Source organism: Marmota flaviventris, chromosome 13, assembly GCF_047511675.1.
Source record: "Marmota flaviventris isolate mMarFla1 chromosome 13, mMarFla1.hap1, whole genome shotgun sequence".
NCBI classification, from domain to species: Eukaryota; Metazoa; Chordata; class Mammalia; order Rodentia; family Sciuridae; genus Marmota; species Marmota flaviventris.
The window spans coordinates 80,908,307-80,923,201 of record NC_092510.1 but is presented as its reverse complement, the minus strand read 5'-3'; the positions used below and the strand labels follow the sequence as shown (position 1 = coordinate 80,923,201).

Below are 14,895 nucleotides of genomic sequence, written 5' to 3'. Positions count from 1 at the left end.
CTTCCCTTGGTGAAATTCTCCACCAGCGTTCTGCTTTTGATATCCCAGAGTCTCCTTGTCCCTGTTTCTTGGGTGATGGATTATAGTGGTGACACATATGCAGCTGGGTGGTCCACGGTGATGGCCAGGAACATGGAGATGACTTCCTAAGTAGTGCTTTAAAGACTGACCAGTGGTCACCATTGCCCCACTGGATGGGCCAACTGAACTTGTGAAGTTAGGTTTTCCCAGGGGAATTGGAAGTTCTGGCCATGTCAGCGTGCGTGGTGTCTTCCCTTGATATGAGTATCCAGTTAGTGTCCAGAATTTCACAGGTGAAGTCGATGATGATCAAGCACCTGTTGGGAAGCAGGAACATCCTGGAATGTACTAGAACCTGCAGTCGTTCCTCCCCCACCACTTGATTTCTGGGTCACCCACATTGTCCTATATTCATTCCACAGAAAGTGACAGCCCGCATTGTTTCCAAGGTTCATACAAATTAAATTACTGGAGTTTTGTTCCTCCTCAGAGCTCTTTGTGAAACATGCTGCTTCTCGCTGTCACCAAAGCCAGTGGTTTTTAAGCCAGGCTGTGTGAATCAGAAACACCTGGGAGGCTTTTGAACAAATCAGATTCCTGGGGACCACTCTTGAATGTAGGATTCCTGACTCCATAGGTATGGAGTAGAGCGTGGGCAGCTTTGGTTTTTACAAAGCGCTGCAAGTGGTACTGATGCCCACATCCTCCTGGTAAAAAAAAAAACAAAACCTACTTAAGCCGTTGCATCTTTTTTTTTTTTTTAACCTAAGTAAGCCTCACCTGTGTTATTGCTGCCTTCCTCCTAATTTTTTGTTCTCCCTATAACCCATTGCAGTCCAATTCCAGGATCTTTCTTGTGTGCGTGTGCTCACATATATGTGGGTGAGTGTATGTTTGTGTGCCTGGTTTTTTTTTTGTTTGTTTATTTTTGTTTTTAAGACGGTCTGCAGTTAGACTGCATCAGGAAGCAAAGCTCAGGCTGTTGATCACAGAATCCAGTCAGCTGCAAACTTGTTGATGTGATTCTGGACTCTGCCAGGTGGAGTTGGCCCAGGCCTAATCCAGTGGCTCCCCCTGCCTGTGTTAGTGGACACATCGCGTGCCTGTGTTCCAAGTTCCATGGGCCTGTTTGGCTCCTTTCTCAAGCATCAGAGGGGTTGTGGAGGCCTCATGGGACAGCTCACTGTTCCATGTTCCACCCCACAAGTATCTTGTGGACTCCCTACATGCACTACCTAGATAGGTTCTGGGATGTCTTCATGGAGCCAGGAGGAAATGCTTCCACCCAAGTTCTCATTTCATCTGGACTCCCTTTGGACAATGCAAAACCCCAGGCTGTGTGCAGGGTGGGATCTATGATGGGAAGCTGGGAATTGGAGGTGGCTGGGAAAGAGTTACCCTCTGTTGACTTTTGTATATGTTTGTCAGGTACCTGTTTGTTTTACAACTCAGGCATGACATTCTCTCTGGAAAGTAAGTATGCTTTGGTTCTAACTCTTCACCCAGGATAGATCATGATGTATTTCAAAATATTTCACTGTTTTAACTCTTTTACCCTTGTTCCCTTTTCAAAATTCAAAAAAAAAAAGTGCACCAGGCATTGTAAAGTGAGTCTAATACTTGTATCACTGTCATTATCATCCTATTTTAAATGATTACTATATGGCTTGAAGCATTTCCAAGAGCATTTAATATCTTAAGTGATGTGTATTTGGGAATAATTCACTCCCTGATCACATCACTGCCCATTCATAATGGCTTTTTGTCGTATTTGCAAGCAAGATACGTTATTAGTATGTATACACGTACAAGTATTTGGGTAGTCAAAAAGTTTCATTCGTCACCATCCACATTGAAGTCATGGAAAGAGGTTGAGTTCTGATTTGGATAGAAAGAGGCTTAGCCATCTCATCTCATTTCCTTTCCCATCTTAAAAATGGTTTTTAAGTACTAGGCTTCTGGCTATGCACAATGATTATGAGCACAAGAAGCATTAGTTTGAAGTGGTTGATTTCGCATGCAATATTGGTTTATTTTAAAGATAAGATATTTCAACAGTCATAGCTTTTACAATGTCATTTTTCAGCATAGGTATTAAATATTTTCTATTACATGAAAAACTAAGGCTGTATTGAGTCTGAGAAGTAATACCTGATGTTACTGACAAGAGTCCATTCTGATTCTGAATGTAAGCCAAAGGAAATTTAAAATGTAATTTTGGAATTTGCAAACTCAATAGAATATGCATTATAAAAATTTCAATGAAATATCCTCTGTAGAATGAGTTGATTGTACAGTGTATACATTTGCCTTATTCAGCCATGCAATACAGACCTTTGGTTGGCATAAGTGTTATGAGTGTGTGTGTATTTTTATCTCTTTCTCCATACTGTGCTCCTTATACTTAAGGCCTTGTGACTGTAGAAATTGTCTTTAGTTTAGAAAAATATTAATGGCAGCACCCTGCATTTGTACAGTACTTTGCAGTTTGCATGCACTTCTGCCTGATTTGCTATACTTCAAAGCAGGACGAGGTTCTAGTCCTGATTAGATGACCTTGGGCAAGACCCCTGAATGCTTACTTCCTGATCTGTGAAATGGGAGATGGGGGACACTGGTCATACAAACTTGATGCATTGACCAGCTCAAATAATGTACATGAAAAGGCTTCAAAAACTATGAAGTGCTATACCAATGTATGCCATTATTATTTTTCTAACTGACTTTGAAATTATAAGTATGAATGAGATTGCCAGATTGGCATTAACACTTTTCTGTGGCTGTGCCTCAGTTATCCTGGCTAGAATCTAGCTGAGTGCACCCAGTATTAATTAGATATGGTGTCTGTGTGTTTACTGTTAACACTGCAACCTTGTTTCAAGAAAGATTTAAGACAGCTTGAAAAGATGCATGTACTTTATTGATACGACAAAATAAGTTTTAAAATAATAAGGCAAAGCAGAGGCTTTTCATTCATTTTTCCAAACTTCCCCATTCTGGCCAAATTCAGTCAAGTTGCCCATGTGATTGATGAAAAGTAGACCTAGAATGGGTTATTTTACCATATGATGAGAACTGACTTTGGGAACTTTGTAGTTTAAGTCAGTTTGCATTCTTTAATACAGAGAGCAAAAATATAAACTGAGAACAAAAATCATTGCCTAGATATCACTGCTTTTTGAAGAATGGCTTTCCCAGAATATTATATAGTTACGGGTACATAGCTTCATATTTAGAATTGATTTCTTTTTTTTCTTTTTCAAGATTGAAATGCCCCTATGAAACGGCTGTGGAATTAGCTGCCCTCTGTCTGCAAGGTACATTAATCTTTAGTAGTAATTAGCATTTTAATGTTATTACTTTTCATTTCAACAAATGAGTGTCTGTTGTGTGCTAGGTCCAGTGCTCTACTTTGCCCCAGGATATAAATGAATATGACATGGTCTCTGTCCCCAGGTAGCTTGCAGTCCAGTGAGGGAGGCAGATGCAGGAGACAGAGCGGTTCCACCAGGAGCAAAGACACGTGGGACACTCGGAAGAGGCAGGGCCACAGGGTTACGTGGAGAGGGAGATGACTCAAGGAACCAAGGCATGAAACAAAGGGCAGAGAGGGGCTGGGGTGTAGCTCAGTGGTAGAGCGTGTCCCTAGCATGCACACGACCCTGGGATCCATTCCCAGCACCCCCACACACACACACAAAAAGAAGCATTAGCCCAGTGAGGAAGTAGCAAGTGTTGAATGATATGGCAGAGAGGGGTCAGAATGGCCTCAGACCCCACTTAAAAAGCATGAACTGCATGCCCCGCTGGCTATAGGGGAGAGGGGTTGGAGTGGGACCAAGACCATGGCTGAGATGCAGTGAGGGGTGCTGCTATAATAGGGAGATGAATAGGGCCAGTGGTTATGCGTGTACCCCAAAAGCCAGCCTTGATAGTACAGGAAGGCAGACCTGGTGATTAGACTTGGGTGTTGAGAGAGGAGTCAGAGAGCTGAGTCACAGGCTGCTTCCCAGGGTGGGCAGCGGCAGTGGTGAGCAGTTGAGGAAGAGCTAGGCTCCCGTGGAGGAGACAGCCTGCATAGGACCCCTGGGCCTAGAGGTGCCGGAAGCAGCTGCAGTGTCTCTGAGTCTGAATGTGGCTCTTGCACAGGTCAGGCTGGAAGCGTTGCTGCAGGTCATTGGCACACGGGCAGAACTGAACAGCAAGACGTCTGCCTGCTAGATTGTCAGCATGGGCTGTTCATCCCTGGGGTGCATTGGCAGATCATGGTTTAAAATGCCTAAGAAGCACTTGCTAAAGTCCCTAGCGCTAATTAAGAGAAGACTAATGTGTAGCTGCATATGTGGGGGATTTCATTAGCACATCAGATAGATATATGGCGTGGACTCGTTGATCAGTGTGTTTGTGGGCTTCTATTGGAGGATGAATTATGATGTGTTCATTCATAATTAGTATTTGTGAATACCATAACAGGACTTGGCTTCCCTCTTTTGTATTCTACCAATTTTTAAAAGTTAATCGAAGAAGTTTTTTTTGTTGTTGTTCAAATTATAAAATTAGTACGCTTATTAAAAGGCAGATAGAAAAGGAAATAACCCCCTGTCCGGCCACCCACAGGTCACCAGAGTTTCTATGAGTTTTAAGAGGATCTTTTAAGAAATGTAAGTCTGATCAGTCCTATACACATTTTCTGTATTTTTTTTACTCTGTATTTCTAAAGTTTTTTTTAAATATATATATATTTTCAGTTGTAGGTGGACACAGTACCTTTATTTTATTTTTACGTGGTGCTGAGGATCAAACCCAGTGTGTCAAGCATGTTAGGTGATCGCTCTACCACCCAGTCACAACCCCAGCCCTTTACTCTGTATTTTTAGTGCATTTTGCCATGTTTACACTCAAAGGTAGGAAGCTCTGTTCCTGGGTCACCTCATGTCCTACTTCTAATGGGGCTTGACATATGGCGGACAGATACTCACTAAGTGCAGAGTGATTTGAAGGAACACAGCTGGAGAGACCCCATTTTGAAGGGGTACCTCCCGTGTGGTCTGCCAGCACTGGTAGTAGAGGTGACGATAGTGTCATTCATAGCCATGATGGATCAGGTCCTCGGAGACCGCCACAGGATATGTGTGGCTTGGGGAGTGTCAACAGCCTGTCAGCTCTGGCCAGGGACAGACTTCACCAGCGTAGCCTGTGGCCTTCTTTCCCCTGAGAGCTGAGCTGTCCCATCAGGCTCGGCAGCCCAGCAGGAGGTGTCAGGGTGTTGTTGGTGAAATGAAAGCATCATGTCAGGCCTGAAGGTTTTCTCCTCAGGCCACTGGCACGATGTTGTAGCTTGCATACTGTCCTGAATGATTAGAGGCCTGGGCACACTCACAGCAGCACCATGCCCCCACCTCTGATGGAGGCAGCACAACACTCGGAGTCTGGCTCCAGCTGAACCCTCTGCCTTGCCCCAGCAGAGGCAGACGGAAGATCAGCTGCCCGTGAGCCTTTCTTGGAAAGATCACCCATTTGAGCTGGAGCCATAACATTAGTATAATTTAAGATGCAATCATTCTGTCAGTTTCAAGTAAAAAGACTTGGAAGATGCAGACACACACGGGAAAGCCCTTGTCACATCTGTCCCCGAGCCTCTCCCCCACCCCATCTCCTGCTGGCTGCTTCAGCCTAGCAGTTTGCCCTGGGCTCTGATCACTCAAGCAACTCCGTGGGTCTGAGTCAAATGAAGGGTTGTGTTTCCTCCCCCGTGTGAGCTTTGAAGACATGTCTTGCCACCGTTGTCCTTGTATCAGTGGTACCTCCTGAGTTGTGATACAGTGGCCCTGCACGGAGGCTTGTGTTCCTTGGGGAGTAATTTTGTGGTAGACTTGAAAATTAATCCAAGTAAAAGGAACAAAACAAAACAAAACAAAAAAGGAATGGAGGAAGATGAATAAGACAGTCATGTTTTGTTTGCCTGTGGTCTTTTCTGGTCCTTATTGGAACAATTCCCATTTTTCAGTTAAGGCTCAGAGACCCAGAGAGGTTAAGTGACTTGCCTGAGGTCGCATAGCTAGTACATGGTGGATTTGGGATTCAAGCTCTCCTATGTCTGGACTGTGCCCATGACCCTCCACCCTTCTTGGAGCTGGAGGCTCGCTGCAGAGTCTGGAGCCTAGTGAAGTGTCAAGTTCTACCAGATTCTTGAAAGGCAGACATGCTACCTCCAAATAGCACCAAGCGCTCAGGCCTCCTATAGTGCAATAAGGGTGAGGTCGGATGCTGGCCCCATGCCTAGTCTGAGCACAGCCGGGAGACCTTGTCATTGGCTTCTCTCTGGTGCTCAGTGATGTCAGTAGCACAGTTAGTCCCGTCCCATCTGCAGTACCACTAGACACAGGGCTCTGTTGCCTCATGTTGGCCAGTAGGTGCAGGAAAGGGCAGTTGATGACAAGGGAGTCTTTCTAGACCACACAGCCCCTCTGGATGTCCAGGGACCTGGTTTCATAGCAGCCTCTTGGACAGAGGTCAGTGGTGGCCTCCAGCAGTGGGGAACCAAGCTCTACCCTTTTGGGGAAAATAGTGTTTCCAGAGCAGTCTTCATCTGTGCCTTTACCCAAGGTACCAAGGGCTGCACTCCCTGACCAAGACTCTCCCGGGCCATGGACCTAGTGTGCAGGTGAGGGGCAGCAGGAGGGGGACCTTCCGCAGGCCCTGGCCCATGTACAAGCTTCTTGTACAAGCTTCTTGTACAAGCTCCTCACTGTCCATCTGAGTTTGGTATCACTGCTTCCTTGGTGTAGACAAGAGTATTTTTTCTACTCTGAAAGGCAGCTGGAGTCCCTCCCCGGAAGAGAGAATGTGGGATTGGGCTCTCAGAAGCCCATGCTGTCTGGGCGTGGCCTAATAGGTGATGGACAGGATTGCTGGGTACAAAGTGAGTTGCTGTCCCTGGACTGTTCGGGCACCTAGGCCTGCTTTGGTCTGTTGGTGAAGTTGGTGTGTGAAGCAGAGGTTCTCAAGAACATGTTCCAGGTCATCCACATCAGCATCACCTGGGAAATGCAAATTCTGGGCCTCCTTCCAGACCTACAGAAACTCTGGGTGTGGGGCCAGCAGTGTAGGTTTTACGAGCTCACCAGGCGATTCTGATGCACCTTCAAGTTCCAAAACTGTTGGAGATCAGTACTTTCCCAAGGGAAGTGTGCATGGGTCCTCTAGGCCTCTTGGGACAAGGCGGGCTTTGCCTGGGTCATTTCGGGGTGGGGCCTGGGGGTGTGCATTTCACACAAACGGGCTGTGCCGCTGGTCTTTGGACCATACTCTGTGTTGCCAGGAATTGGAGGAAACTGAAGGAGTCCTTTTTATTCTGGGGTCTGCAGAGGCTGGGTGGGGAGAGGTGACTTTCTCATTTATGCCTGGAGGGACAAAGCCACCTGTGTCCTCGGGGCCTCCATTCTGTGGCAAGAGCAAGGACCATGCAGCACGCTTTGGGCTTTCTGCTGGCATCGCTGCCTCTGCTGCTTCCCTTTCTGCACAGCCGCCTCCCCCCCCAGGTTCTGCCCACTTTGCTGCAGTTGCTCCTGCAGCCTTCGCACTGCCTCTCCCTCCCCGCTTCCCTCCTTGTTTTCTCCCTCAGATTCTGTATGTACCAGATTCTTGATCCGTTCTCTCCAGCACTGCAGGCCCTGAAGCGCTGCTCTCACCTGCCCTTAACAAGCACCTTGTGCTGTGGATATTGCTGGGCAGATCCTCATTCCCTACAATTGGCTTTTATTGCAAATGCGGGGCTCCACCACTTCTCAGGGAAAATGCAATCAGGGCCTCCCTGGATGGGAGAAATAGTCAGGGAAAAGAGTAATAACCAAGATGATGGTGTATCACCCAATGGGGAGGGCATCGGAATGATTCTTGGGGACTTTGAGTGTACATATGACTACCAAGTGAGGCCTCAGTCCTCCTGAGAGGAGAGAGTTATACCTCAGGGGGTACTTGTGCTTCGTAATCATGCAGAATGCCTTTGGACTTGGCTGCAGCAATAACTGGAAGTATTCACTGTCTCCTCTTTTCCTCCCTTTTATGAACCTTGCAGCAGAGCTTGGGGAGTGCGAACTTCCGGAACACACACCAGAGCTTGTGTCTGAGTTTCGGTTCATTCCAAATCAGACAGAAGCGATGGAATTTGATATCTTCCAGAGATGGAAAGAGTGCAGGTACCTTGATGCGCCCCTCTAGCATTCTGACCTGTTTATTCATCTTGTCCTGTGTGTGTGTGTCGGACTCTCTTGTCCACTGTAGAATCGCTTAGTTGATGGCCATGAGACAGCAAGCAGCTCCTGTTCTGCTGTGCTTCCTCCACACCTGTGTTCCCAGGGGCCCCCGTGTCATCTCTTTTCTGAGAGAGATGCAACAAGAACCAAACCATAGTCTCTCTCTCCCTCTGAAGTAGAGGTTTGCTTGATGTTGCCAAGAGTGCCACCACCAACCTGGCGGCACCCCAAGTGTGCCCAGCAAGATGGCAATGCCCCCCACACACTCTCACACACCTTGGTCACTGGTGACCCTGACCTGAACCTTCTAGAGCAAACCTTTTAAAAACACGAGTGGAGCATCCCTACTCTGAAAGACCCAACTATGAAACTTTTTGATCACCAACATGACACCTTGGAAAAATTCCACACCTGACTTCATGGGACAGGGAACAGTCAAAATGCAGGAACAATAAAAACAGTGTTAAAATTACCTTCAGGCTATGTGCATAGTATGTATATGAAACATAAATTAACTTCATGTCTAGACTTGGGTCCCCTCCCCCCAAGATATCTCCTCACCTATATGCAAGCTTTCCAGAATCTGCACATGTCTGAGATCGGAAACCCTTGCAACCTTGCGTGTTTCAGATGAGCAGTGTCCAGTCTTGTAGTCCTGTCATGTAGGAGTCCCTGCAGTTGAGACTGTGTGCTGTGCTGTGTAGTATTTCAGGAAGTGTGGCCTCACACCTAAAGCCGGCCATGTCATTTATGTCTTTGGTTCCTCCCCGGCAGCCCCTGCCCTGATCCAACATGGTTGAACCCCACTCAGTCATTTCCCTGGGGTCCTTCCTTCCTCCCCACCATCCCTGCTTCCCCCCATACCACCCTGTTGCTCGCAGACCTGAAACTTAGTATGGCCCCCTGTATGTAGCCCCTCATGAAAAGCCCGGTGACTTTATTGTTGTTGGTAATGGAAGGTGACATGAGTGCAGTCTCATTGTATCATTGACGCAGGTTAGAACTGTGTGGCTCTGGAGTCCTCCCACCACCCACCCCCTCACACACCCGTACAGCCTCCTGCCCTGCTGGAAGCCCTTGGCAGCAGCCTGTTGTGTGTCCTTCCCACCCCTTTCCTTTGTGTTTAAATATATATTTCTACACCAAAAAACAAACAAAAAAACAAAACCGTGGTCCTGTTTTCTAAAGTGACCCCCTTATAAGCACTGTCCTCTGATCTTCCTATTCAGTAACAGTATGTTCTTGGAGATCTTTTCCATCAGTAGAACTGGCGCCCCCCTTGCTGTCATTGCTGCGTGACCTTGCACAGTGTGGAGTGCCCTCCAGAACCCCGTGGGTGTGAGAGTCCCCGTTTACGTGTGTTTCTGTTGGTTTTTCTAAGGGGAAAGAGCCCTGCCCAGGCGGAACTCTCCTATCTGAATAAAGCGAAGTGGCTGGAAATGTATGGGGTAGACATGCACATTGTCAGGGTAAGGACTGCCGAGTTTGAGTCGTTTGCTTTTGCTATTACTGAAAAGTATGTAAACGGTGTGTCAACAAAGTAACTTGTGGTGAGGGAACTGTTTTTGCATTCTGCTCTGTGACGACCTGTTAGAACCCTCTACCGATTGTCACTTCGTTTGTTTGTAGGGAAGAGATGGCTGTGAATATTCTCTTGGACTGACCCCGACAGGCATATTAATCTTTGAAGGAGCTAACAAAATAGGCTTATTCTTTTGGTAATTTAGTTTTGTCTAATATTAAAATGTCTTTTCCTATTTTGTGGTGGAGTCTATGTGATGGATGATTATGGAGGGATATACAACACCCAGATTTGTTTTGAAAATCACACCATCCTTTTCTCATTGTGGGGGTGTGGCAATGACCCTGAAACCTCTGGATAATCACATGTAAATGAATGAATGATTTTTTTTTTCTTAGCCAATCTAAGCTTTAAAAGTAAAAAGGAAACTGCTGTTTGATGTGTAGATCATTTTACCGCAGACTGCTTTTTTAAAATGCTTTCTCTCTGATCAGGCCTAAAATTACCAAAATGGATTTTAAAAAGAGCAAACTGACACTCGTGGTGGTGGAGGATGATGACCAGGTAGGCCTTGCTCCCCATCGGTCTTCCTTGCTGTGAACAGCCCTGCTTTGATGTGACAGATGCCCCACCGGGACCTGTGCTTGCTCTCTCAGGGCCGTGAGCAAGAGCACACCTTTGTGTTCCGGTTGGACAGTGCCCGGACCTGCAAGCATCTGTGGAAGTGTGCTGTGGAGCACCACGCCTTCTTCCGCCTGCGCACGCCGGGAAACAGCAAGTCCGCCAGATCGGACTTCATCAGGCTGGGCTCCCGCTTCAGGTTCAGGTGGGGCCACCTTGTGATGTGGGTGAGGTGTTTCAAAGGAAGGCAGCTGCTTTCCTTTGTGAACCCAGCAATTTGGGTCATCATAGGTCCCATCTCCACTTCCTTCCTAAGCTCTGACCATCAGGTGAGCCATTTAAGCTCTTTTGGCCTCATTGATAAAATGGAACTAAAGCGGGTTGAAGATCCCTTATCCAAAATGCTTGGGGAAAAAAAGAAAGAAAGAAAAAAAAAATGCTTGGGACCAGAAAGGTAGATTTTGGAGCTTTTCAGATTTTGGAATATTTGCCTATTTGATTTTGCAAATATTTGAGTCTCAACACTCAAAAAGTTGGGAATTTGGGAGCACTTTGGATTTTTGAATTAGGAATGCTCGACCTGTAGTAACAAAATTATTCGTAGCTGGCCTGCAATTAGAGCTACGCTGTCCAGTATAGTAGCCACTAGCTACGTGGAGCTATTTCAATTAATGCATAGTTAATAAACTTTAAAATGTAGTTCCTTGGCCTCACCAGCCACATGTGAGGTGCTTGGTAGCCTCATGGCAATAGTGGCTACTTATTGGGCAGGGCTGACTGGGCATAGCGTCATTGTTCACAGTTCTTTTGGACAGCACTATGCTAGAACTCTTCATGTATCCACACTTACTCATTGCAGCAGCCTTAATAATGAGGCAGATTGGCTATCCCCAGTTTTTAGACAAGGAAACCAGGGCTCAAACTCCCACATAAACACAGTAGTGCAGACTCTCGACCTGACAATGCAGTTCTTATATCTCCAACCCCTAGTAGCAATCTTTCTTTCCCCTGCCAATGTCAAGAAACTTGGTTATGATTAAGAATGAAAGCAGATGTCTGTATGTGTGTGTCTCCATCTCCCGTAGGGTCGTCTCAGTAAATATTAGAATCTGACAAGAGCCTGAAGAAATAGAGAGCTTATTCTGATATATTTTTACTTACGATTCTAAGACCATGTCTTTCTCTAAGTGCATGAAAACTCCCTGGGGTTTGTTAAAAAGGAGAATGTATGGCCTTACCGAGACCTTTGTTGTCAGCCTGTGAGCGTGCACACCTCTGTGTGAGGCCTTGGAATGTGCATTTTCAGTGTGCTCCCAGGGTTGACTTTTGAGACACATGTGTAGGTCTGAGAACCTCAGTGATGAGATATAAAACTTCACATGGTTTCATAACCTCTACCCACACATGGCATGTCCCTGAACTCTGTTTAAAATGCCAAAAGATTTGCTCATTTCAGATTTATCTACGGTGCAAGGAAACGGCTGTGCACTTCTGTTTAAAGAATTATTTTGTTTGAATGTATTTTTAAATGCTCCAAGAGGAGGGGAAAAAAATAAAAAGACCAAGTCCTTTTGAGAAAGAATCGAATCACAGGGCTCTTGGAGGATGGAAATGTCAGATGGCAGAGGCTCCGCAGAGCTGCTCCGTGGTCTGCTGGGGTGGGGGGTGGGGAGGGCAGTGAGGAGCGGGGGTGGTTGCCAAGCAGGCTTGCTCCCTCCTGGGAGGAAACTCCCCCAGAATTTGGCCTGTACCTAGTGTCCTCTGGTTTTCAAGGAGAACTGTAGAAGGAAGGGAAGCTTTGAGATGAGGTTGCCCCTTGGAGACACGCAGAGCAGGTGGTGTGTGTCTCCTTCCATCTGATAAATCATAAACCAGTAGCAGCTGGAATGAAGCCATGATGGTAGATCAGCAGAGTACAGCTATCCCTCCTGGAAGCTGCAGCCAAAGTCATCGAATCCCAGAAAGCCCTGGTGAGATAAATACTGTTTCCCGTGGCATGGCAAGAGAAGCCGAGGTACAGTGAAGGGGTCATTGGTAACAGCCTTCTAAAAGATGAGTTAAATGTCTACACAGCATGTTCCATTGAAAGGGTGTTTTGTGTGCTAATCAACATTCTCTTAGCCAATGTTCCAGGTACTCAGATCTGCTTGGTTTGTGCAGCCAAGTGGCTGGTACTTAAATTGCAGGTTTTATCCTTTGATAGAGATACCTTCCCCTGTCACATAGCCTGGATTTGGCAAATGTGATTTTGTTTCCAAATAGAAAGCTTAAACTTAGTGTATCTTTCCCAGGAAAGTATAGTGGTGCCCTTGAATATACAAACTCACTTCCAAATGTGTATGGTGTGCTGAGATTCTGATAATGGTAACATGTAAACAAATGTTCATTCCCAGTGGGCGGACGGAGTATCAAGCTACGCACGGCGCCCGTTTACGAAGAACCAGCACCTTCGAGAGGAAGCCCAGTAAACGCTACCCATCCCGGAGACATTCTACCTTCAAAGGTTCTGCAATTTTATTCTGTCTCGGCATTTTACAGCACAGCTCAGTGGGTCAAGCCCTGAGGAGCTGGCTCCAGCAGCCTGAGAGGAACTTGCTGCAGTTCTGCTCTGTCATCCTGAAACCTTTCAAAGAGGTCCCGGGCCGTTCTCTGGGTGGGGTCAGGGCTTCTGCTGTCCTGCAGCCTTTAGCCACCCCCTTGCACATGCCCACTTGCTCTCCCCCAAGTCCATCATTCTTCTTGTGTGCCTCTCTGCTTCTTTTAGACCTGGGACCTCAGCAGTATGACAGGTCACCTGTCTTGTTTATAGAAGGTGCTGTGTCCCTTCTCGCCACCATCTTGTCATGTCTGGTGGGGATACCAGGTTCTTATTAACCAAAATTTAACTGCATGGAGTAGATGCAGAACTTGGAGAGACTTGGCTCAGGTGCCTACAGTCAGTCAAGGCCCACCCTATTCTTGAATGTAGCCAGGTCCTGGGATGCTGCCCCTTCCCCTCCCTAGACCCCCCCACCTGAACCTTGTCTATCCCTTACTGCTGTGGCTCACACCTGCATGAGGCCAAGAACCAGGAGGTGCTCAGTCAATGAACGAGCAAGCCAGCTTATTCTGTTTGAGCCAGGCTTCACCGCCTATCTAATAGCTCCTTCCTCCCCACTGATTGCTCCTCCATCGGGGACACCCAAGTTAGTGCTCAGCGGTGGCTCTTTTAAAGCAGCAGGGCCTCGGCACTCTCAGCCCCACCCCTTCTCTCTACCCTTTACTCGTTGTGGCCATTCTGTGAGCTTCTCTTCCACAGCTCAGGACTTAGTGGGCCTCCAGGGAACCCAGCTTCTCTACTTGCCCCTTCTGGAATCTTTAACTTTCATTACTCCACCTTCCTTCCATCGCCTTCCTGTATGAACCAACATCACAGTAATCATGGCAGCCACAAACTCTCAGTCATTCTCAGCTGTTTTAGTGGAACAAAAATGCCCACCACCCAGAGAACATGGCATCGCTTTCTAGAAAGGCCAGAGGATGGGAGCATGTCCAGAGAAGGGTTATGAGTTAACACAGATTGATTGTAGCAACTGCGGAGTGTCTGAGGTAGGGAGGGAGAATTCGCAGCTCCAAGGGCTGCTGCTACCTGCACAGGCAGGATCACGTCTGCATGTTTGATTCATTGGGTCACAGTTGTCCAAAGCAGCAGGATTTTCCAAAGATAAAAATTACTTATTTGAGACAGTAGTGAGGTCCCTGTCCCTTTGTGTGTGCACAAAAGGAACAAGCCTTGAGCCCTGGTGTGGCTATCTTGACCCCACCAGATGGCCTGGAGCTCTTCCAGAATCCTGGTCCTGTGATCACCTCCCACGCTCCTTCCTGGTCTCCAGCTCTTTTTCTCCCCCTTTATTTTACAGACTTTTTTTTCCCCCTAGCCAGAGCCGCATCCTTCTTAAAGCAAAATTGGAAGAAAAAGTAGAGTGTAGATGAATAAGCTCCAACTCAGGCCCTGTGTCCATATCATGTGGACTCTGACCCCACCCCAGTCAGAAAAGTCTGCCCTGGTTTCCCCAAGTGTGGATACCTCTGGAATTTCCTCCTTTATCTCCTTGTGCTGATTTTACTTCTCTGTGCTTCTTGTCTCTGTCTCAAAACCATGAGCTCCTGGGCTGTTTGGTGTCCACAATGCAGCTTGCCCAGCCCTGGGAACCTGCTCAGGGAAGGGCTGCTGCAGGCACGGAAGGAAAGGGCAGAGTGCATTGAAGAGAGGGGTGGCTCAAACTCTCTGGGAAGGAGAAAGAGCCACAGTGCCTGTGACTTGGACTGGGCTGGGGACCGGCCTGTGACTAGAGAAGTCTGTCTTGCAGGCAGTGCCTGTCTGTGCCTGGTGAAATTGTAAAGCTCTCTAAGATGTCATAACTTAGTTTTTCCTTTCCAGCAAGCAACCCGGTGATCGCTGCTCAGCTCTGGTAAGTGAGCTCCCCACCTCGAGCA

At 47.0% G+C, this 14,895-nt stretch overlaps 1 protein-coding gene across 3 annotated transcripts in view; it reads left to right on the top strand.

Moving 5' to 3' along the window:
• The window catches only part of Epb41l4b (erythrocyte membrane protein band 4.1 like 4B), a 131,482-nt gene that overhangs the window by 49,501 nt on the left and 67,086 nt on the right, over positions 1-14,895 (top strand). For all 3 annotated transcript variants that reach the window (XM_027943050.3, XM_071600825.1, XM_027943054.3), the window contains exons 5-13: positions 1,450-1,494; positions 3,286-3,338; positions 8,099-8,219; positions 9,658-9,745; positions 9,906-9,994; positions 10,293-10,362; positions 10,455-10,624; positions 12,813-12,922; positions 14,840-14,870. In XM_027943050.3, the coding sequence (XP_027798851.2) occupies positions 1,450-1,494; positions 3,286-3,338; positions 8,099-8,219; positions 9,658-9,745; positions 9,906-9,994; positions 10,293-10,362; positions 10,455-10,624; positions 12,813-12,922; positions 14,840-14,870 (777 nt within the window). The remainder of the gene's footprint in view (positions 1-1,449; positions 1,495-3,285; positions 3,339-8,098; positions 8,220-9,657; positions 9,746-9,905; positions 9,995-10,292; positions 10,363-10,454; positions 10,625-12,812; positions 12,923-14,839; positions 14,871-14,895) is intronic.